The sequence below is a fragment of the Varanus komodoensis genome, unplaced genomic scaffold, assembly GCF_004798865.1.
Source record: "Varanus komodoensis strain SLA01 unplaced genomic scaffold, ASM479886v1 scaffold7_1, whole genome shotgun sequence".
NCBI lineage: Eukaryota > Metazoa > Chordata > Lepidosauria > Squamata > Varanidae > Varanus > Varanus komodoensis.
The window spans coordinates 13,851,086-13,875,536 of record NW_025336479.1 but is presented as its reverse complement, the minus strand read 5'-3'; the positions used below and the strand labels follow the sequence as shown (position 1 = coordinate 13,875,536).

At 41.7% G+C, this 24,451-nt stretch overlaps 1 protein-coding gene across 1 annotated transcript in view; it reads right to left on the bottom strand.

Annotated features, from left to right (window-relative positions):
• Positions 1-2,076: 2,076 nt before the first annotated feature.
• The window catches only part of GABRA6 (gamma-aminobutyric acid type A receptor subunit alpha6), a 41,603-nt gene continuing 19,228 nt past the window's right edge, over positions 2,077-24,451 (bottom strand). The window contains exons 9-10 of the mRNA XM_044453785.1: positions 6,185-6,454; positions 2,077-2,127 (exon numbers count right to left, since the gene is read on the bottom strand). Coding sequence (XP_044309720.1) covers positions 2,077-2,127; positions 6,185-6,454 — 321 coding nt within the window. The remainder of the gene's footprint in view (positions 2,128-6,184; positions 6,455-24,451) is intronic.

Here is a 24,451-nt window from a genome sequence, read left to right as displayed (position 1 = left end):
GCCCTTTGAGGAGCAATGCTGGATTCAGAAGTGCTCCCAAACTGTGGATCAGAGGGAATGCAGCCCCATCCAGAAGAGGATGTAACCCCAATCCTGCATGCTGACCAAAGTACCTCCATCTCATCTGCATTGTCTTGGCTTTTAGTCTACCTCCTGAGAACAGTTCAAGACTAGAAGAACAATCTTTAACACCCACTGACAAAGAGAGATATTAATGAGCACCATCAGCAGAGCAGTGACACCCAACCCACTAAATTCTACCTTGCCAGGTGGTTTCATGTAGTTATTAGAAGCCACAGGGACAAAACAGAACCTGAGGAACTCCACAGACTACAAGTAAAGTTGTTCAGCATCCCTTTCTTGGAGTTGTTCAGCCCAAAGAGGCCAAATCCACTTCAGAGCACCTTCCACAAGTTCTGTACTTGCTAACATGCCCAAAGTGATACTACAGTTGATAGTTGGGAACACCACTAATAGGTCCAACTGGGATGCAATCCCTGTCTAGTTACCAGCACATGTTATCCACCAATGCAACAAAGGCTGTTTCTGTCGCAAACCCAGGACAGAACCTAGATTGGAAAAGATCCAAATAATCAGCTTCATCCAAGAAACTAGTAGGATCTTGCACAAAAAAGCAATATTAAAGTCTTGTCAATCATTGTCTAGGACGTTGGGAACAAATAAAGGTAGAGACGAACTGCTTTTAAAGCCCGACTAACATAGAAAGGAAAGTCTAGCCAACCTTTCATCACAACACTAATGCAGGTTTTGGCATGGGTGGATTTTTTGAAGGGAATGCAGACAGGACATTATGTTTAACCCCTTCTCATCTCCCCAGAAAATGTGCTCCAGGTTTTCCCCTAGACTGGGCTCCAAAAGTAGAGAGCTCACCTGTGAAGCCACCTCAGAGAAGATTTGCTAGAGAGAATCAGCAGCTGCCAGGGCCATCTTCTAGCTCCCCACTGATCCTGCACTGTGAGTACCCCTAGCTGTTCACTTGGCAAATATAATGCGGAGAGCTGCTTTTGCTCGTGTAATGTCCAGTATGACTCATGTATTATAGCATTACTTTAGGAAGATATTGCAATCATTTTCGCATTTGAATCAAACATTCAACATACTATTATCTATAGTTGCTGGAGATTCTGTGCATCCAACAGCAATGTCCAGCAAAGCACCCTAGTACTTCGTTTTATTTAATCTGAAATAATTATCAGATTAAATTATAATTATAATTAATTTAAGCAGCAATCCTATACACATTCACTGGGCAGTAAGCCCAGCTGGAGAGAGTGGCACTTACTTCAGAGTAATCACACAGGATAGCCCTGCTGATTGATTACATTTCCAGTAATGCATAAAATGCCACTCTTTTGCTATCTTGATTGTCAGTAATCAAGGACAGATATAGGACGTTGAGGGATTATGGCTCTGCTTTGCTGAATGCAGGTTTTATTACAAAGTACACTAGTCCCTGATGAAGTGAAATACAACATTGGCTCTAGGAAAGCTAGCACTGCCCCCATTTAAGTTAGTGGGACTAAGGCTGTAGTCTTATGCACAGTTACAAGGGAGCAGGCCCCAATGCCTTCAGCAGAAATACACGAGTTAAGTATTCACATGACCAAGCTGCACATCAGCTTACCTATATCTGTTTGGAATGTTTTTCAGTGACAGCCTCCTATCCTGGCATTTGTATGAGCATCGTATCGCTGCAGTAATACTATAGTGTATACTTGAATTTGTACTTGGCCTAAGACAACACTTTGTAAAGGACAATTCTGCCAGAACAACCTGAATAACTAATCCCAACCCTCAGCCCTGAGCTATTTAGCAAACAAGCTAGAACATAAAGTGAGTCATCAGAAGAACTTGTGCTCACAGTCATCCTCGGTAGGGTGCATACATTATGTGGACTGTGGCTTTCACGTGCCAAGGGTTCATGTCTTTGGGGGATGTCTTCCAAACATGAAGTATTTAGCATTCACAGTGACCACAGCTTCACAGTCGCCCTTTCAACTAATCACTGAGCTCAGCAAGTCTTTCAGACCTGTGTCATAGCAGTGTTTGTGCTCATCAGTTGGGCTGATGGTCATTTCGAAGATGCATTGCAGTAGGCTCAAAGAACTGAAAGGAAAAATTCAAAGGAAAATTCAGTAAAATACTCCCTGGAGGGCAGTCAATCAGCAACACAGCTACTATTGATTTTCATTTGTCTCGGAAAGCCTAAATCAGCAACATATTGTATGGAAGAATCATAGCTGACTTGACTCATAACCTCAATAATAAGTGTCCCGGACAATGACTCTTGGATTTGCTTCTATATACATCTCCCAGTTGCCTATACTACTCCAGCTTGATGAGAAATTATGATCTCCCATGCAAATACAGCTTTGGCTACTGGGTGGTATGAACATGTAATCGATCAATAAACATTTCTGCAGAACAGTAAACAAAATACATATAAAAAGTTTATTCTTTTAAAAATGCAATTACAGAAACAAAGAGGCAACAATAATATATTCATTCTTACTAGAATTTTGAGATATTTGGAAAGCTTGAGAATGCAGTTTCAGATGGGAAAAAATCTGAATCAAATAATACAACCCCCTCTAATTGTCACAGGTGTAATGCAGCACAACAGAGAGGGTGTTTTCCCACTGAACATGGCCTAGGAACTGGTATCAACATGTGTATCACTTATAAAATGAAGACAGATTTCAATTCAGCAGCTCTTGTGATTCTTCTGTACAATATATAAGATACATGCCAGGAATGGTGGGAGGACTAAGAGGAGAAACAAGCAGCAGCAAAGCACATGGTGCCCGATCATTTGGAGGGAGAAATGTGGCACGATCAGCCAACCGATCATAGTCTGTTTCCAGGGTATCATATTGTGATGTGCAAACCAGCCCTCATCTCCATCCATCCTTTCTTCAGCCTACTTACTTTCCACTTAATATCTGCCCATAGCATTTGCCTCCTTGGTCTTTTGCCACATCCCCTCTTGAATTCTTTTTCCACCCACTCCTCCAAAATCCTTTCTCCCCAGCCTGATGAAGCATAAACTGTGAGATTTATTCTCAGTAAACTAACCCCTCCCTCAGAAATTGTGCTATTCATCAACATTCTATTACTGCCCCACAGCAGTTAGATTATACTTGAAACTGCACGGCATCTTAACAGATCAGCAAAAGAGTTTGGGTAAGGCATGGCTTGAACATTAAAATATTCATTTGTCTATTAAAGTGGTCAAAAGTGTTTTAATATTATGCTCACAATTTATGATAACAAACATAACTGGTGAGAAAGAATCTACTTCTGTTATTTCCAAACGCAATTACGCTTTTTTTCAGTGCTGGCTCAAGGTTTCTGAGGGCCCTTAGGCAGGCACCCTGTCCTTTATATTTTCACCCTCAGCAAGCCTACCTCCATTGTCACCATGAATTCTCCTCATTTTTTTTCATTACTGCTACCACCTGCCTGCTGGAAGACAAAGAGCCAGTGAGCAGACAGGCAGTGGCATCTGCTGTTGCTGCTGCTTCTCACTGGTACCATTGCCTGGACCAGAAAAGGGGGCAGGTGAATGAGAAGGTTGCCATGGTGAAGAAGAGGCAAAGTTCCAAGGGTCTCTTTAGTGGGCCCTGATGGGGTATGGGACCCTAGCACATGCTCATCCATGCTACCTTGGAGGCCAGTCCTGCCTCTTTGTCCCTAATCCTGCATTCACAGAGGCAATGACTTTAACAGAAAGAAAAATCCTTCCCCATCAGCCTCTGAATCTGGCTCGTGACTGTGCTAATTTGCACAGTGGTAAATCCTACTGTGATTACCAGAAGAGTGTGTTTGCATTAGATAAACTACAAAATGCATGGCATTGGTCCAATTTTATGTGCAAGTGATAGAGAAGCCACGTACTGATACACCCCATCTAATTTAATTACAAATTGATCTTATGTAGAAGAGGATGTCTGTCCAGTTACAACAGTGATTTTAATGCTTGGTTTTGTAAATTATAAACAACATCATCCATGTTTTCGCAATTTAACATCTGCCCACTTTTCAGTAGTAAGCGCATATTTCTCCAGGCTGAGAGCATGACTGTCACAACATGACCGTCAGTACATACTGCAGGTCTAAATGCTGCCACAGCTCCATCTTAGATGCCCTTTTTTTAACTTGCCATTTGCCCCAGATAAATTCCACCAGAGATAACACTAAGCAGGATCTTTAAATAACACAATAACCCAAGCAAGTCTGAAAGGGAATTCTGCTACTGGATCTGAGGGCCTTGGGGACCACCATTTGGTGGCCAACAGAACTGTACTGTTCTGTAAGTATTTAAATAATTTCAATAAAAGTAGATTCCAGATATAGACTACCTCAGGTCAGCCAACAATAACAGTGGATTTGATGCCAGATTTTCTGCCCTGTGTGAATTGGAACAGAAATGTGTTGGACTAGCTTAGAAAAATACCTGAATGCTTCCAAATGCTTGTAGTAGCTGGTATGAAGTGTCAAGTGCATCAGTTATTCATAGTCCTACTTATCCATAATCCATGTGACCAATCAAGACAACTGGCTGTTTCCTCTATCCCAGCTGGGCAGACTGGCTGATGATTCCAACGCATTGGCTTGGGTCAGGCGGTAAGTTTTAACTTAAAGCAATTAACAGAAGGGCTGCTTCCATCCTGCTCCACCTTTCTCCAGAACCACTACTGTTTATCAGAAACCCTCTCCAGGAGGTAAAAAGGCTCTCCTGAACAATGTGAAATGGCACATGGAGAAACAGGGGGCAAAGGAGGATCCTAATATAAGCTCATCTAAAGTACTATTGTATACATGTTTACTCAGAAGCAAATTCCATTACATCCAGTTGGGCTTTCTTCCCAGGTTAAATAGGTATAGCATTACAGTCTTCAGGAATGACAGAAGGAAAATTTCCCATCTCTGGTTGCAGGCCCCATTTCCCATGCACAGACTGTTCAGGACAGCTCCCAACCCTCCAGGGAAGGTTTTCAGAAGTTTCAGGAAGCTTTATAGGGAGAGGAGAGGAGACATTTCTTCCATTAGCTTCCTTTAGTTAGTCATGTCATAGGGGAGAACATCTGTAAGTCCACAAGTGGCATCAAGAGCAACCAAAGCACCCATCAAGCAATCAGCATGAGCTTGAGAAACAATAGGAAGTGTCCTGATCATGTTGAAGAAAGTGTAGGGAAAAGACTGTAAGAACCAGAAGCTTAGCAAATGGAAGTGGGCCACTGAGGTGTCCACCAGCCAGGAGCATGAACTGCTTGTACCCCTCCTGCCCTCACAAGAGAGTTCTATCAAAGGTTTGCTATACAGGGCAACTGTAGTAACCTACAGGTAGTAACTTTCATACCCTCTCTTTTCTTTCCAGCTTCTATCTATCCATAACACTATTGGGCAGGAAGCTCGTTACCTCTTCAGAAATAGAGTAAGGTAAGAATGCAATATAAATGTTGGCTGCCTAGACAATATCTGGTTAAGAGTTTGTTCTGAGTAAATACTCCATTTGCTTCTCATTTCTGTGTGAAGCTGAGACTATGGCATGTTCCCCTCAGCACGGTCCATTTGATCTCAGGAAAAGAATCCAAACCTTTCAAGGTATCTGGGTAGGCAAGCACCCCATTTTGAGGAATACCACTTCCCGAGAATATCTGGGGTAGCAGCCATATTCTCTAACTCATCAGCCCTTGTCAAGTTCATCCAGTCACTTCACTGCAGAAGGCAGAACTGTGCACACAGACTTCCATGCATGGATTTCCCCATTTATCAAAATGAATTAAAATCCTGTTTGATCATAAAAGATCCATATACCCATCATGTCCCTGATGTTAAAATATCAATCATATATCTTCCTGAAAGAATGCTGAAATAATTGATGCTATAATATTAAATCGAGTAATGGATTAAACAGACATGAGGTGTTTCCAGATGAGGATTTTCTTACGCAATCGTCCTGTCCCATTTACACAATTTCATAGGGAGTTCAGTCAACATTGACTTCCATGACTGCTTCTGTCTTTTTTCTTAACCCAGAAAATCAGTTAAGAACAGCAAGATAGAATAGCTGCACAATGCTTTTTGATGAGCATTTGATTAGAATCTGATTATCTGGAAGCACCCACAGTCTCTCGTTCTATGAAACATTACTACTCACTTCCATAGTGTCTTTTGAAAGGTACACTACCCAGTACACTAGGTTGAATCCTGCAAATGCCACCGGAAAAAGGATCCTAGAGTACTGGTCTATTTTACTTGTGCCTCCAATAGGTGGTGGTGGTGGTGGAGTTGGCGGTGGAGGCGAAGGAACGGATGCTGGTTGGCCTTGAGATGCACTGTTGGACAATATGCTTATGTCAGGGGAGTGCTCTGTTTGAGAGGTCAGAGAGTTCATTCGCTTCTTCAGGTTGCAGTTGGAGTCAGAATGCTGCAAGGAGAAAGTATAGTTACCACATGAAGCCATGCTCTGAAGTGTTATTTACATTGTTCCCTATTGTTTCAGAATATTAAAATTTAGTATTCCTGCTCTTCCTCTTTTTATATTTTTCCTCAAGCTCTTCTACTACTTGCTCCACATTTAACATGAAACGAACAAGCACAGGGGAAGAGAGCCAGTGTGGGGCAGTGGTCAGAGTGTTGGACGAGGATTCAGGAAATTACTGGAAGACACTTGCCGATTCCATGAGACTCAGCCTAGCCTATCTTACAGGGTTGTTGTGAGGATAAAATGTGGAGGACAATTGAGCAATCTGCCTGGGGTTTCTTGTGGGAAAAAAAGGCAGGGAAGAAATGTAATTTAAAAAGAAATAAATTGTCATCGTCCCAATGTCTGTGCATCTCATCCTCCGATCTCCATCATTCATTAGAAGGTTATATTCAGTAGAATACTCTGACACAGAATTGTATACAAGATACTGTTTATATTAAAAAGCAAAGTGATTTTTTCATTTTAAAGGAAAGCTGAAAAACAAAGACTGAAAACCAAAGTGAACAAATAAGAAAAAAGTTGAAACATCATACTAAAAATAACAGACTTTACTGCTCTGTAGTCATCCTCAGTGCTTGCAATTTTCCTCTAATAAACTGTAATGTTTAGGGACAAATTCTAACCTTAGGTATTGTAGTCACCTAAAAACTGAACTTTGTAAAATTGCCTCCTCTCTAGCAATTCAGCTTTGCTTTACCCAAGCTAAGCAGCAATTGCATGTAACAGTTATTATAATAAACATTTCATTTTTAGTATTACATTAGTTTGTATTCCAGCTATTCTCAATATTGAGACTTAGAATAAAAACATACACAATTACAACATTCACAGAAATGTGCCAAAATAAAAACATAATTAAATGAGCTGGGAAATATAAAATAGCAAAACTCAAACAGTAACTACAATTGTGGAAGTATAGGTAAAAATCATTTCCTGAAGAGAACCTCTCTGTGATTTTGCAAGACTGTAGATGAATGCCTGAAAGCAGGACTTGGGGATGATCAGGTGTGGGAGCAGGTGCAACATAGTCACTGATAAATTCAAAGAAGCTGTGCTTTTTATTCACACCTGGTCCTGAGTACTGGAGGATCTCTATGTTTCCACCTAGCTTTGCTGTGCACTCCAACAGATGAGCAACATCCAGGAATTCAGGAATTCTCACCACCTGAACATCCCTTGTGTTCAGAACTCCAAATTACAGGGTCTTGCTTAAAGTGGAACCAATATTCCTCTCTATTGCTCATTGTTGTTGGTTTGCCCTCCCCGATGCACCAAATTTTATGTATAATGCTCTCTATATGCAATTTGCCACAAATTTCACTCCTGCCATCTTTTTCCATTTCTCTGAATTAGTGATGCATGCACCTTTGTTATAAAACACTGCAGAAAAGCCCTTGAGGGGCAACTGCATATGTTTGCATCACTCAAGCGTTTATGCTGGGATACAACTGTGCAGCTATACATATCAATGAAGTGTCAGACTTTTTAAAAAAAGGCTATTCTGATAAGGTCTTATGGCTGGGTCTATAAGGAGTCTTTTTGTATGATGTTTTAACATTGTTGAAACACTACTCAGGAAGAATCTTGTAGCATTTGCACATACTCCATCCTCATGATCTTCATGGCCATTACATCCCTCAGTTTGGGCATGCACGTCAGTACCAGAGGGAAGGAGATGAAAAGCATCTTGAGGAACTGAAAGTGGAGCATATTACCTATGTCTTGATATGGTAATTTCTTGTAGAAATGCTTTTAATTAACCCAAACTCAAAAGGAGTGGAATGCAGGAAAATGAAAACAGTACAACAATGTAAGAACCAATGAAATCTCCTCATCCCTAATAGATGATATCAACGCCACCATGATGCAAAAGAGGTCTAAGACTACACCAAACTAGTTGCTGCTGAGCATCTTCTCCTCCTTGTTTGAATCAAAGCTAGATTATTTTGCCTAACAGGGTCCTTGATGAGATGTATCTCACCATATGAGCTCTTACATCTCGCCCATCTATGTGAGTTTAACCATGATTAAAAATACTGGTGTTGGTTCTTGAGGTAGCTGCTATGCTGACCGGCTTGCCGGCACTTTTTGCACCCCACCCCTGGGTGAGACAAGAGAGGGACAGATCCAACGCTTATGTGCCTGGTGCAGAAGTGGTGGAGCGGCACCATTCAAAGCATTTCCTGTGTTAACCGCTTCTTTCACATGCTTCATCTTGGCAATCTGTGCAGGCAACCTGTACAGTTTGGGGATGGTAGCTTTGGATTTGTTTGGGTTATGTTTCTTGTGTTACTGGTCCCTGGTTTAGCAGCCATGTGGGAATTGTCATCATGTTGGACAATGCTGGCAAAGGATTTTGTTTTGCTTGTTTTGGCTTATACCACAAAGACCTGTTAGGGAAGCTGCTTGCAGGGCCTGTGGGTGCAAATCAGGTTGGCATGGGCATTGTGTATTTAAGAGAAGGAAAACCCAGACTGACATTGGTGAACACTCTGAAGCATCATTTCAGATGATGGGTGGTCTCCTATGCCTACTTCAAGGCTGTGTGGGATCACCTGAGGTTTGCCTGATTCACCTGCACAAAGCCACAGGGCCCAGAAGGTGGTGAAGTGTACATAAGCACCCTGGTGCCTCAAGGTGTGGGCTCTGAGGGACCTTGGGGGCTCACCTAAAAAGACTGGGGTAGCAGGCAGGAAGCTCCACTATCACAATATATTAAGAGGTGGAGCTATGTTGCTGATCCCTTAATTTCAATAAATTTAAATAGTTATTTTAAACCCAGCAAATATGTGTCTTGCCTCTTTAATACAGGGATACATGCAAAAATATTTCTCCAAGACATGAGAGAAGATCTCCATCTTTAGAAGAGCAGTTGGGGGATGGGGGGTAAGCAGACAGACAAACAAACAAAAACCCTCTCCAGACCAAAATATTTTTGTTCTTGAAAAAGTCATTTGGATGCATTGTGGCTATTCACTGCCAGGCATTCTTGGATTAAGTTCATTTTCTTATTACATCATTCTTCAGCGCAAGACATAGGAACAAGTCTGCTTCAGTAATAGTCCTGGTTGTTTATCGTTCCCTACAGTTTGACAGAGGAGTTCGTCTGATGAGGTAGACTATAGTCTACCACAGACACTTACATGGCTGTAATAAATTGGTTCATATTTAAGATGCCATAAAGCTCTTTGTTGTTTTCACTGGAAACGCAAAAGTAATTTAATCCGTGGCATCTCACAGAGATATTTCAGATTCTCAGCAAGATTTTAAGGGTCTGCTTGGGAGAAACAGAAGATTATAGGGGAAACAAAACATCCAGGAACATTCTGTTTCAAGAGCATATGAAGCTGCCTTGTACTGAGCCAGATAAGTGGATCCAGCTGGTTCTGTATTGTCCATTCTGACTGGTAAAGACTCACCCCAGGACTCAGACAGAAGCATCTTTGCTCCTAAAGGCCCTGAAGGTTGAGCTTGGGGATTTCTGCAGCAAGAAAGAAATTTTCAACACTGCACTTACTACCAAAGTGCAAAGTAGTAAAAGCAAAGGAAAGAAACTGACAGGAAAGGAAGGATGTCAGCTTATAATCCATCTCCACACAGTTTCTGCTCTGCAACACCTCCAACTAGCTGCTTTTCTGCAGCTGACCAGCTAGTATATAACAGCCCAGTCCTGCTTCTCTCTTCCCACTGCACTGGCTGAAATACAGTGGTGGAACCAATCAGGCAAAGTTGCAATCTTTCCCAGGTGGAAAAATAATCAATTGAACAAACTAATTGAGTTAAATGCAAGAAAAGATTTCAATTGTGTGAACTCTTTTAAAGATACATGATCATTTAAATTGGGACTGAGATGAACAAAACAAAAAGCAGCATGCCTACTGGAAGACAAAACGGAGGTCCACTGCGGGGCAGACTTAGCTGGTAACTGAATTGCTACCAAAATGTCTGGCTTCTGCTTCGGATGCATATTCATTCATTCACATGGCCATTTTCAGTGCACAGGGTATTTCCCAGAATGGTCTCTTCATCAAATGGTCATCCATGGAGAATGGAAGAAAAAACACCTATGAAAAGCTTATTAACAAGCTGGCCCTGGGAGTATCCTGCAAAGATTATGAAGCTCTGTGCATCATAATCTTGACAAGCAGTCTTGTCAGCTGCTGTGGCTGACAAGAACAGGGCTAACTGTGGCCTTAGATGACATCTCTGCCCAGTTTAACATTTGCCATAAATCAGTAATTCAACTGAAATCAATGAACAGAGGGGAGGGGATGCCCTTTTCCTCTCTGCTCTTTTCTGCTTGATAAATTGTGTCAGGAACCAGCTCTGATGGGTATTTAAATTTGTATTTTACAGAATTATTCATTCAGCATCCCCTAGAAACTAACATGGAACAGACAAATTTTGCATCCAAAAATCTATATACTTAAGTACTTCCAGTACATTCCCCAGACCAAAAAGAACGTGCCTGATAAAATGTACACTTAAATGCATACTTTTCAAAAATGCCATGTTCTGCATGAACACATTTTTCTCAGTGGGCAGAGACATACAAAAAATGCACTTTTAAAAAATGCACCCCGAAGTCCATACAGATTTATGTTTATGAAAGCTGGCATGGGTGGCCTTGGCAGTGAAAAATGCTGGACATCCCCAGAACCGGACTGAGGAACTCATCTGACTATTACTCTGCCTCCCTGCACAAACTTGAGCCTTCTGCCTATGATGACACCTGGGTTTTGGTGCACAGTTAGGCTAAGAGCTGGTCCATTCCCCAGCAGCTGCAGCAAATCTGGTCAACAGGCTCTACCCTGCCATCCATTACAGGCACCTGTCCAGTCATAGGAACTCAAGAACACCGCCATATCATCACATCATAGAACAGTTGAGTTGGAAAGGGCTATAAAGACCATTGAGTCCATCCCCCTGTTCTTGGAGGACAGCAAGTTACACCTTCCTGCTCAGATGGCTGTCCAGTTTCTTTCTGAATGTCTCTATGTCTCTGGTGAATGTCTCCACCACCTCTTTTGGCAGCTCTTTCCACTGTTGTATTGCTCTGACAGTGAGGAAGCTTCTCCTGATGTCCAGCCTGAATCTGGGTTGTTGCAATTTGAATTGATTATTCCGTGTCCTGCACTCTGGTATCAGTGAGATCTCGACAGCCTCTTTGTGACAGCCTTTGAGGTACTTATAGAGGGATAGCATGTCCTCCCTCAGTCTTCTCTTCTCAATGCTGAACATGCCCAGTTCTCTCAGTCTCTCCTCATAGGGCACTGTTTCCAAACCCTGGATCATATTTGTTGCCTTCCTCTGCACCCTTTCTAATTTTTCTGCATCTTTCTTAAAACTTGGTGCCCAGAACTGGCCACAGTATTCCACGTGAGGTTTGATGAGGGAGGAGTATAGAGGAACTACTACTACTTGTGATTTGGAAGTAATACTTCTATTAATGCATCCCAAAATAGCATTTGCCCTTTTGGTGGCTGCATCACATTGTTGGCTCATGTTTAGTCTACTGTCCACAATTACTCTGAGATCTTTTTCTTTTTCAGTTCTGTTCCACCACATATTCCCCATCTTGCACTGATGCCTTTGGTTTCTTTTTCCTAGGTGGAGGACTTGGCACTTGTCCTTATTGAATCTCATTCTGTTGCTTTCAGCCCAGCATTCAAGTTTATCAAGATCACCCTGGATCTTCATTTTATATTATTTTATTTATTTATTTTTCGATTTATATCCTGCCTTTTTCTTACAAAGGGCTCAAGGCAGCTTACATCATTCTCCTCCTCCAGGGGATCCACAACAACCCTGTGAGGTAGGTTGGGCTGAGAGTCTGTGACTGGCCCAAAGTCACCCAGTTGGCTCCATGGCCAAGCGGGGACTAGAACCCAGATCGTCTGAGTTGCAGTCCCAGGCTCTTAACCACTACACCACACTGGCTCATTCTGTCTTCTAGAATGACTGCTATTCCACCCAGTTTTCTATCATATGCAATTTTGATTATCTTTCCTTGCACTTCTTCATCTAAATCATTAATAAAGGTGTTGAAGAGCACTGGGCCTAGGACTGAACCCTGTGGCACCCAACTTGCTACCTCTCTCCAATTTGAGAAGGTGCTATTGATGAGCACTCATTGTGTCCAATTTAGCAGCCAATTTTGGATTCACCTAGTAGTTTTTCCATCTAGTCCAGTTTTTGCTAATTGCTTATCACAATGTCAAGTGGCACTATGTCAAAAGCTTTGCTAAAGTCTAGGTAGATTGTGTCCACAGTGTTCCTTTTGTCCATTTGGGAGGTTACCCAGTCAAAACATGCAGGACTTCATGTATGGGGCACAGTCCTGTCGCCTTCACTGATCTACCTTTCACATTGTGAAAACTATTTTCACCAAGTGCGAACTATCTACAAACTCCTAAAGTGATAATAGCCAGGTAAAGTGAAAAACATGTCCATGCCCAGCCAATTAAGATGGCACTGGGGGGAAAAAACCTGCCTTAGCGGACAGCAATGCTTGGGAAGCTTCCCAGCACACCTGGCCCTGGCCACCCTCCAAAGGGCCAGTGGGACTGCCTCCACAACTGCCTCACACCCGGTGCAGACTCTATTTCAGAGGAGCAGAAAGGGAGCTTCCTCTGCACATGCTGTGAGATCAGCAGCACAAGTGTCAGTGAGGCAAGCGCCACTAACAACTCAGGTTGCTGTTGGCAGTTCCACATGTGGTACGGTAAGTACCACACCTGTTTAGACTTTAAAAGCATCTGCTTTTTCTGGGTTATTATATGGGAAGGCCCGTTGTTGTCAAGTATTCTGTGTCTTATTGTATCTTTGGCTACAATGCTTATGTAAGGAAATATTTACATCACATGAGACTTGCTCCGCCTCACTCCCTTCCTCATCCCCCTTCCCTCTTTCTAAGGCTTCACATTTTTGAAAAAGCAAATAGGACCTCTGGAATCTCTTCAGACTTGCTGTCTGAACTGGGTTAAAGAAGCTGGAGTTGCCCCAGAGACCAGAGTAGCAACATAAACAGAAGGATCGAGAAATTGAATATAGCAAAGTAAGCTGGAGGAAAGGCTTGGAAAGAGTTTTCTTTGTCCTGGCAACACCTCCTATAATAGAGGCCTCCTTCAGAGTAAGGGAACCAAAGCTTTAAAGGCATCGCAGTGCTTAGGTACACGCACCAGGCCCCCAACAATAGGGCAATTTGTGTTCTCCCATCAAATGTGATTTTTAGCAAAGGAAGATCTTATGCTGACCTACTTTTTCTGCAGACCCAACTAACTAATCTGCTCCCTGCCCCCTCCTGTCTCATCTCCCCATGCTGAAATGTCCATTTCTTGAATCTTCATCCCACTGCCACTCACATTAACCCAAATAACTGACAGAGAAAATGCTTTGCAGATGGTTCGAAAGGCTGTACGTATAGATGATGGGGCTTTGCCTATCAGGAACACAGATGTCTGACTTTCTATTTCTCCTCTTGCATAGCAAGCGGAAGACAGATTTAAGGGGAGATCATCCACAGATGTGTCACAGAGACAGAAAGAGGGTTATCCATGTCCACTTGCACTAATCATCATAATAATCCTGCTCTATAAACAGAGTCTTTGAGCCACTGCATTTGCTCACAGTCACTCTCAGATTTTGCTTGGGGTGCCTTGCTTTACCAAAGGAGTGGAGGTGCCATAGAAGGCCTTTGAGCTTTTTATTTGCAACCTCGTTCCTTTCAGCACCTGAATAGAGGGTTACACCCCATGCCAATGACTCTGCACATCAGGTAGATGGGCATAGACGGTTCCAGGTTTTTGTATGTTTCTTCCAGTTCTGATTACCAGGGGCTTGGACAGGGGTTAAAAATAGCAAGGAAGGCAGGAAAGTTTAGACCCAAAGCAGTATTTTCCCCTTTCAGTAACCAGAATGGGTATGAGCTTGTATTCAAAGTTGCACTTTCCTTATTCCTGTCATAAAACTTGGCAATTTATGAACAGATAGCAGAAAACACCCTTTGGTGGCAAAATCCATTCCACACCAGTTACTGGACCAAGACAAATCCCATAACGAAAACAGCACGTGCTGGAAAATATGGGGTTGCAAAGGAAACAAAACAAATTGCTGATTACAGTACTTGGCTGCATACCAAACACACAATGAGCCCCATGGTCTCAACATTATATTCAGTTTTCCTGTTTGGTGTAGCGGATCCATCTGCGGCTACTTCTGTACTTGGAGCTGTTTTATGCCACTAAGAAAAAATACTTAGTGGGAACATAGTTTCCCAGCCACTAACTGATCCAACGAATCAGCAGCTGATATGCTATTTACCATCTATGGGCTGATGTTAGCAGTTTATTCCCATTGTGGATCCTGCAATTGTTATCCCCTTCATATCCTAATATTTCTGAATTCATGAGGAGATGCTGTGCCCACAGTCAGGTAGCTTTTCTGATGAGAACCGATCAAAGAGAAAGACTGTGAGTCAAGAAAAGCGCCACCACTGAAATGAACTGAACTGACACCAGCCTATGACTCTGTCTGACTTGTTGTATTCACTGTCATCCCTTGTAAATGGCAAGCAGTTATGCTTATCCAAACCAAGACAGGCAGCTCCATATATACATGCCCGCTAAGAGTGCAATCTTATGCATGTTTACTCTGAAGTAGGTCTCACCGAGTTCAGTGGGTCTTGCTCTGTTAATAATAGGTTTGTTGGGGCATGCTCTACCTACACAGTGCCTTTTGTACACTTGCAGTGCGAGGCTGAAGAAAAAAGAGGCTAACCCAAAATACTCACATATTTGTACAAAGATATGATAAAGGATCTTTGCTGCTTTTTCATTGTTGGCAGAGTGAAGATGCTTTGGGTTTAAACCACCCAGACACCTTCCAAATGTTTTTGATTATGACTCTCATCTTATCTGACTGTTGATTACACTGGTTGGGGTTGATGGGGGTTGTAGTCCAGAATATTTGAGGACATTGGGAATGCAGGTATGAACCAATACAGTTTCACCAAAATCAATGAGAATGCATGTCTTTAAATATAAGTTTAAGTGTGTGGTGGATAAGGTTGAAATGAAGAAAAACAGACAATAAAATGCTGATTAGATTGCATTGATTGCTTTTAAGTAAAAGAACCATAATGTTCTGCTAATCTCTTCAGCCCATGTAGGTGGGCTTTTGTTTAGGATTATCTGGTTAGACTCCCTTAGTATTGTACAAAGCTGTTAACAATCTATGCCAATCATTCCCAAACACATTCCTTCCAGATGTTCTTGTCTCTACAGCTCTTGTAACCCAGCTAGCATAGCCAATAAGCAGGAATGAGCAGCACCAAGGTGAGGAAGGCCAGTCTGTGCCTTCTTCCTTCTTGATGATCCTGCTGCTTTCCTGCTGGTACATGGCAGGTGTGTGTTGGGGGGGGGGATTGTTGCCTGTCCACTGAAGCTCAAGACAGATGAGAACCGATGAAGGATTAATGGCTACTGAATTATCCCACTGCGTGTCAAGGACTGGAGGTGCTGTAGTTACAGAAGGCTGCTTAAGAATCATGTATGAGTTAGTATGATGGCCCAGCCACAGCTTCCACCTGGTTGTAAGGGCCCTGTGCTGAACCTGTAACCCCTGCACAGAACCTCCACACGGAACGAATAAAGCAGGTCAGAGCACATCCATAGCCAGTGCAATATGCACATCCTTCTCCCATTATAAATGTACCACATCTGTTTTGGCAACATGTGAAGGAAACTAGATTTTAAGCAGAAAAAATTAGTCTGACTTTTGACAATTTGGATGAACTTTAGCATTACTATTGTGTTCAGGTTTAATTGTACTTAGCTTTAATTTCTATTAGATTTAATGTTTGTTTGTAATCTGCTCTCACTTTCCCTGGTGGGCTATAAATATAGATATTTGTTAGAGCTCCCTGATTGTACTGCAGGTCCAAGGCCTTTAAATATAGATATTATTATTTACTGCATTGCATTCTGCTGACATGCATTTATTTGTTTTGTCTGTATTATTTATTCACACAGTGCTTTAAAGAGACAATTTATAGCCACCATCTTATATTTTTGTGGAATATATTCAAGCAGCATTCCTATTAAAATATCTCCAAATTGTCACAGCTCTGTACTATGGCTATTTAGTTTTGCTATCAGAACAGCTTGCAGTAAAGCTATCACATAAAATATTTTCTATCTTCCTAGATACCATAAAAACTTAAATCAACAAATATATATTTATCATCATTTCTATGTTCCTTTCATCCTTGGAATTATGTACCCTTGTGGCAACTACAGCAAAGTAAAAAACAAATCAATTACAGTAACTTCAAATTGGCTTCCAGGAAATGGGATTCTCTTATTCCCCTTGTAACATATCAGATTCAGGATACAGGTGTTCATTGCTGTACTGTTATTGACAGAAAATGAGATTATTGCCTAAGTTCAATATGCATGCACAAAATTAAACGAGCAGATACATGGCTGGAAGAGGCTAGAGACAATGGCTGTCACTTACCAACAGGGTTCTTATTAGAGCTTGTGCAGGTGCTCTTAAAGGAACAAAGCATCTACAAAGGAGGAAGAAGCTGCCACCCCTTCAACAATTTAATGGCTTATTGCAGGCACAGCTCCCTCGCCCAGAGACATGAGGGACAGTGGCGAGCAAAAGTGTCCCCAGCTTCCTATTGCCTGCCGACACCATGAACGAACCATGCTGGCATGGAGGCACCATCTACGGGAGCATCTACTTACATGCATGCATTTCCACGTGGGTCACCAGAACACAAGTTCACCTACTGGTACCTTTCCTGGGGCTGCTGTTCTGCACATCATGGCCTTTAATTATTTTTATATATATCCATTTATTCCTGTTGAGATTTTTAGGTTGCTGTTCAGCCATAATGGCCCTCAAAAGCAGCCTGTCATGAAAAGCATGAATTGCCATAAAACATTAAAATGTTCACTATAAAACAAGACATTAAAAACACACAAAGTATAGCACCAGTTCATTAAATGAACAGGCACACATCACACACCGTTTCTTGGGGTGGTGCGGCAGCCTGGCTGAGTGCGGTGAGCTGGGGTTTTCTCAGCTGAAATCTCACCTCAGACAAGAACTCAGTGAGGCCACTGTCAAGATGGCTTCCCTTTCAGCCTCTGCTTTCTGTGGATGCACTCACAGCAACACTGGCTGCCCTGCACAGCCACAAAAGCATTTCTAGCACTATTTGGCCAGGCGGGTCTCAGATTTTGCAGCGGCTTGCAAGCATGTCCAGCTGAATGAATTTAGCAAACTCTTTCCAGACTTTGTGCTAAACAAGTGTAGGTCTTTAGAGAAGCCCCCATGTCCAGATATGTTTGTAGTGGGGCTCACATCCACACCTCTGCCCCGATGTCCTGAACTTGACTGGGCCTTCTCCCAAACTGATGGACCTTCTTTTCCATCAGTTTTCTCTAGCAGCCTTTGTTCCTGAGCATCCTTGTATACCAAAAGCAAAGACACATTTGCCCCCACCTGTTGGCAAGAGGAGTGGTTGATGGCTGAAACAAGCCCATGTGCCTGGGGTTAATGGGTGCAGGCTGCTGTGTACACTGTTGCGCCCTTAACATTTATCCCATCCAGATGCAAGGAGGGCCTCTGGGTTCTTTAGTTCAGATTGGCATCTGCAAGGGTTCCCCCCCTTCTCTCTCTCTCTCTCTCTCTCTCTCTCTCTCTCTCTCTCTCTCTCTTGTCCTTTCTTAAGATGTGAAGGCTTGGGGGGAACCTTCTCTTTTTTTTTTTCAAATGTCAGAAAAATGTTGTTCTTCCCACTTCTTTTTCCAGGATCCTTCAACCTCTTTTTCCAGTTTTTCCCCTACAGTTCACTCCTTTCACATGTCTTCACTTGTCCATTTTCTTCATTGTACTTTATGAAACTCTTAAGATCTTACTGGACTGAGGCAGTGGGGTATTGCCCCAGCATTTTCAGTTTCTCTCCAATGCCGTTCCGGTTCTTTCCTTCCCTCTCCACATGCAGGTCTGTGCCAGCATGCATTTCTTTTGGCTTCCTTCTCTTCTTGGAATACAGCAGCACCAGCTAAAGAAGATCTGAAGCAGTCTGCCTCCCCTCATCCTGAAGATAAATTCAGAATCTTCCCCAGTCAACTGGATCTGTGCTGCTTCTATCTGATTGCAGGTAGATTTCTTAAGAACACAGAAGGGTTGCATCTAAAGAGATTAACTGACTAGATGGGAGAAGACAGAAGGCTATTTCAAAGTTCTGGTTCACTTTCTTCAGCCATTCTCCATCCCCCAGGCCCACCTGCAACTAGCTTCTCTTTCTCATTCCCTGTTTCAACCAAAAGGAAAGGCCACATCCATTTGTCCTCTGGAGTTCAGTAGGGTAACAAAACCAGGATAGCAAGAACAATAGTTTAGGTTGTAAAAAGGAGCTGCTGCAAGGAAGCAGAAGGAACTGGAATGGATTTCTCCGGGAAAGAGTGAACAGTATTTTCCTATCTTTTTCAACCATTGCTTGAAAAAAAAAAAGAGAGAATGTTCTGGGTTTGCAGGGGAAGGGGAGCAATGTTTGGTTGTCAGAAGCAAAGCTGCAAGGAAGTCAGGAAGTCACCATCAATCTATGCTATTAGCCATTTTCCTTGGCTATATGGAAGGGGAAGGCTGACACTTGCCAAGTGGAGCAGGAGAAGCACTCCGTGCCCTGAAGCAACTTTTACTATAGTCTTGCTGGCTTGCAGAATTTATAGTTACTAAGTCTAGATGTAGTATATGCGCCCTTGCCTATCTTTGTACCATTTCAGATATCCCTTCTGAAATTAAACAACTGGAATTACATTCAGGATCTTAAATGCCCCATGCCTCCCTTTAATCTCAATTTTATCACTGATTTCTCCAGAGTTCCAATTCTGGTGGGAAGAGGTGGAGGAGGAGGCAGTGGCAGTGGAGGAAATATATTAATTCATGATCTCTTGGTAGTCGTGACACTGCAGTTGCCTACCCACAACCAGTTGCCATGTCAGTATATCTACTATGCACGAAGCAAGCACACTGTAAGTTAGGTGCCACACAGAACAGAATGACAGAAATTGTCCTTTTCCATTAGGCCATCAATGACTCAAAAACTAAATACGGTCCTCCTCAGTTTTAAAAGAAATTATTTGTTATCCTTTTTGGCCTGTGCCTGTTCCAGAATTACCTGTTCAAACCTTCAGTCTGGAGGCATAAAAGGAAGGCTCATGTTAATTTAATAGGTTACCCATTATCCATTTCTACATTTGGAGAGGAATGCGTGCACTTGCATCCCTCAGTGCTATTAATGGCAGTTATACTAGTAGCAGAAGGAAAGGTCTGAAATATATAGGATTGTGCTCAAGTAAAAAGCTTTTTTATGCTTCTCTTAAAGATGTGTTATCTCTCTATGTCATTGCAATCTCCCAAAAGCAACACATCAACATTTATACAACACTGTTCAAACTCAGGCATGACTGTTTAGTTTCTTTCTGCTGATGCTTTATATCATGTTCACTTCAATATTAGGAGCCAGATTTTACTTTGTTAATTCTGGTAAAAGGAATAATCTAGCAATTTAAAGGGAGCATATACAGTCTGCAACCAAGATCACTGAATATTTGCATAGTTATTCTAACAGGAGTGATGCCATTCCTTCCATGTAATTTATAAACACAGTTGTTCTCTCTTAATATGTTCTGCTACAGCTACAGCACACAACTCAAGTTTAAATCAGATCATAACTAGAAATACATACTGTACAATCTTCTGCATATGCAAAATATTAAATATAAAAAGTACATTTAAAAATAAACCAAAAAGAAGCCCACTGAAAATAGCTCAATTTATATAACTATATTTTATTTAACTTTTTAAATTCCCTGTTCTAGATGCCTTGCTTTTTGGATATGAGAATTACTGCCTGTCCATGAACTCAAGCATCCTATTGTTAGAATTATTAAAACCAAGTAATTAGGGGGCTACAGTCAGTTGGAGGGCTCCTAGATCTATAAACATTTAAGGTACAGATCAAAAAATGAATAACTCACATAAATAGAACTTGTCTTGAAATATCACATAAGCATCCAAGAATATGTATCCACATACTGCTAGATGTTCTTTTAGATTATCTGGTTCTTTTAAATGATCAACCAAGTATTTCACTCTCACCCATATGTGGAGGTTCCAAACCCCTTTTGCATGTTGGCTGCAATGTTTTCCATCATGAGACAAACAAAGCATTTAGGCTTTCAGCCAGACAGCCAGTCATGTTCTTTTCCACATTATTGGTTATGGGATGTGAACTGACTGGTGGAAGAGGAAAAATAGAAAACTGAAGGGGAAGGAGAATGGAATATACAAAGCATGCTGTCCTTATGGAGCCGCTTCTGGGTTCCCCATAATGGACATTTTTCTTTTCCTGAAAAGCCTTCAGCCTGCTGATACATTTCACTTGTCTATTTAAGGGCCCACACTCAGAGCACTCTCGGTCTTGACGTCACTATTACTATATAGCAGTGTTATGGATATGCAGCCTTTCATATCTTGGGCCAACTCCTATTTACCATGCTGATGGGAGTTGGCCTCTCCCATTCTAGTCTATAGCCTCCACTATCATTGAGGGTTTAAAATGCTATGTTGCTGCTTTGTTTTTAAATTACATTTGTATCCTGAATTTCTTCCATAAAATTCAAGGCAGCACATGTAGGCATGTTAAGCAGTCCCCCATCCAGGAAATGAACCAGCCCAGGCCTGCAGTCATTGACTGCAACACTGCAGCACCTGCTGGTAGTAGCACTGCCCAGAAGTGGTTTTTGGCAGCCTTTGGTGAGGGTGGGAGCAAAAGCACCTCAGAATGACATACTGGCAATCACCATCAGCATATTCATCAGCCTGGTTTGCTGTATTAGTCGTTGGATTTGAGATTAATTGGTCTCCTTGATTTGGGGACTAAAGCGACTTAACAGAAAGTATTTTGGCTTAACTGGGTCAAGAACTGGCCTAACGTAATGATAAAATCATTGACCCTATCAACAATAGCATTCTGCCTCTTATTAACATACACATTTCAGCAGTCCAAGAGGACTCCCAGCTTATCACAGACATATGCCTGCTTTTATTTTTGCCCTTAGACACCAAAGTTAACAAGCATAAGCAGCTTAAGAAGGATGAGACTTCCCAAATAATTAACTTCCATCTTGCAACTGAAGAGTTCCTGATGCTGGATGAACAGCTGCAGCAAAGAGGAGATGGGATAAATAACATACTGACTGGGGCAGGGAGACAGGGACAAATTCGTGAATTCTGATTGTATGAGCCTCTGCAGCTCATTAGGATCCAACAGAAGGATCAAGCTGCTGCACAACTTCCTACACATTTAGAAAATAAGCAGAACTACATCCATAACAGAAGTTAACTGAATGGGCAGCATTTTCCAAGCCTAAGATTGTACTGTAGTTTAAAAACATGTGTGAGAATTTGCCTAACTGCAGTTTTAACGTCCTGATCCTATTTTCACAATGGACTGAGCTGCAGGTTTCATGCTCCTTCCTTTTCATACACCTTTGTACTTCTTGTTCTATTCAACTGTGTTATATCTACAGCCTTGATGCTTCTTCAGCCTTCATACGTAGTCCTGTGTGGGACAAGCTAATGAAAAAAAATTAGCAACTGAGTCAAAAAAGGATTATTCTTGTCAACAGAGCTGGACTTTCCTGAGATTGCCTGTAATTTCTAAACTGGAATAATGACAAAACTGTACACTGTAAACAGGAGGGGCTGGGTCCCATGTCATTTGTGTCAAGGGAGAGGAGGACACAAGAATACTGCCACTTTAAGGATGGAAATTGCAGCTTTGAAAATCTGAGCCACAATTCAGTAAAATCAATGTTTTTATGAATCCATGAGCATATTCTAGTGGTATATTCTTCTGTGCACCTTCCACTGAAATTAGTAGAAATGCACAAAGTTTCCACCAGATTATCCTGTGTTGTACTGCTCTAGTTCCGATTTAGGAATTAATGCCTTTATTTAATGCAAAGGCTACATTTTAGAGCATGGTATATTTCAGTGTTCTTCATAACCTGTGAACATATTGCCATTTCATATATACAGCCTTCTGAAAGAAATTTGGACTCTCGTGTATGCATTTTTCCATAAATTTCGTGTGAGGAGGTGCTTGTTTCTAACCTCCCCCCGCCCCCCGCCATGAACACTGAGCCACAAGTTCAAGGTTACATATCCAAGAAAGGTCATTGTTTGGCATAGCCTTTGAATCTCTGGCATGATGTGACAGGTGCTTTCTAACAAACTGACTTCCCCCGACATTTAAAAAAAAAACTTGGAGGAAATGAGACAGTGAGAACATCTGAACTATTCCTTAGACTGGAAATAATTTTTGCAATTGAACCTTTTATTGTATTGCCTGTGAGTTACTTGCTATTACCAGCCATTTTCTGGCAGGCTCAGCCATTTGTCCTGTGCGACTTGTTAAATTTGGGATTACACCTTTATGTTTTATCTCACCAAGAAACTCAGTACAGTGCACACAGTGGGGTAAGTAAAGAGGTAAGTGACAGGGAGTGAAGAGCCCAGAGTCTTTGGATGAGCTTTGTATTTGTGTGGAAACTGAACCTGCACCTTCCTGATGCTCGCCCAATGCTCTGACCACCAACACTGACTGCAGTCACTACTTCCCCACAGCACTGGTGCAGTGAAGTTACACTTCAACTGTGTGTGTTCAATCCAATCTTCCGCCTTTTTATTCAGATTTAACTCCCATGGAGTCCAACAAGGCTTACTCCCAAATAAATGTGCAAAGGATCTAAGGATGTACAGTCATTGTTAAATCCAAGTTAAATCCAAGCCATCTGCATACTGGGGATTTTCAGATCCCTTTCAACCTATTATCCACACATCAATGGAATTGGAGACTCTGCAACTGCATTTATGCAAATTCATACTTCCACAAATGTGCAAATCCACCCAAACTACACAAATCTGCACAAACAACATATTTTAATGCTGAAGTTAATGGCAGGAAAATTTGCATTTTGTTTTTTTTTGTTTGTTTTTATTTTTTGTATTTTTTATGACTAAAATTGCCTAAAATTATGGAAGTTAAAAAAAATGGTTTGCAACATCACACATCTGTGTGACTCAGGAAAAGTCAGTCCACTACAGAAACTGTGGGTTGCTTTCACAGAAATTCACATTCATCTGAATCTGTTGCAGATTTCCCCAACATGCCTAAAAGGATCTAGCCTTAGGGTTAGGTTCAATGGTAGTCATCAGCAAGTAGACTGGAAACCTACTGGATGTCCCATTCCATTAGCAGCCCAAAACTGCCCAGAAACTTCAGGGATCCTCTGAAGAAGATCTGGCATCAAGCAGAGGGAAGAGAAAGCCTTGCTCAAACAACATTTGATTTCACACATATCAATTAAAATGCAAACCCAAACTTTCTTGCTTATTGTTGTTTTGTAACCTTATTCCATTCTAACAATGTGCACCTAATAAGCAGTAGGATTCCAACAAATCAAATGATATTTCAGTCATATCTACCCAGGCCTTCTCAAATGTCATGACATTTTTAAAAAGCCAAACAGCATTTCCTGAACATTAGCAAGTATATTACATATGCTTATTCTTACATGTTTCTATAAGGTGCTGCAAAGAAAGGTGTGGAGATAAAGGTGCCGCCTGGGGCTTACATGTACTTCCGTGCCAATGTCAAGTAGCAATGGAGTTGGCACAGGCTCCAGCAGAGTTTAAGGCTGGTATTGTGCCTGCTCCTTGAGATGCTTTCACGGTAAAGTGGACTTGGGAACAGAAAAGGGGGGAGTGCTGTTAAAAAATAAAAATAAATATTGCAACCAAAAGGCAGCTTCTCAGAGCACACTGATTTTCATTTGGATATTGGATTAA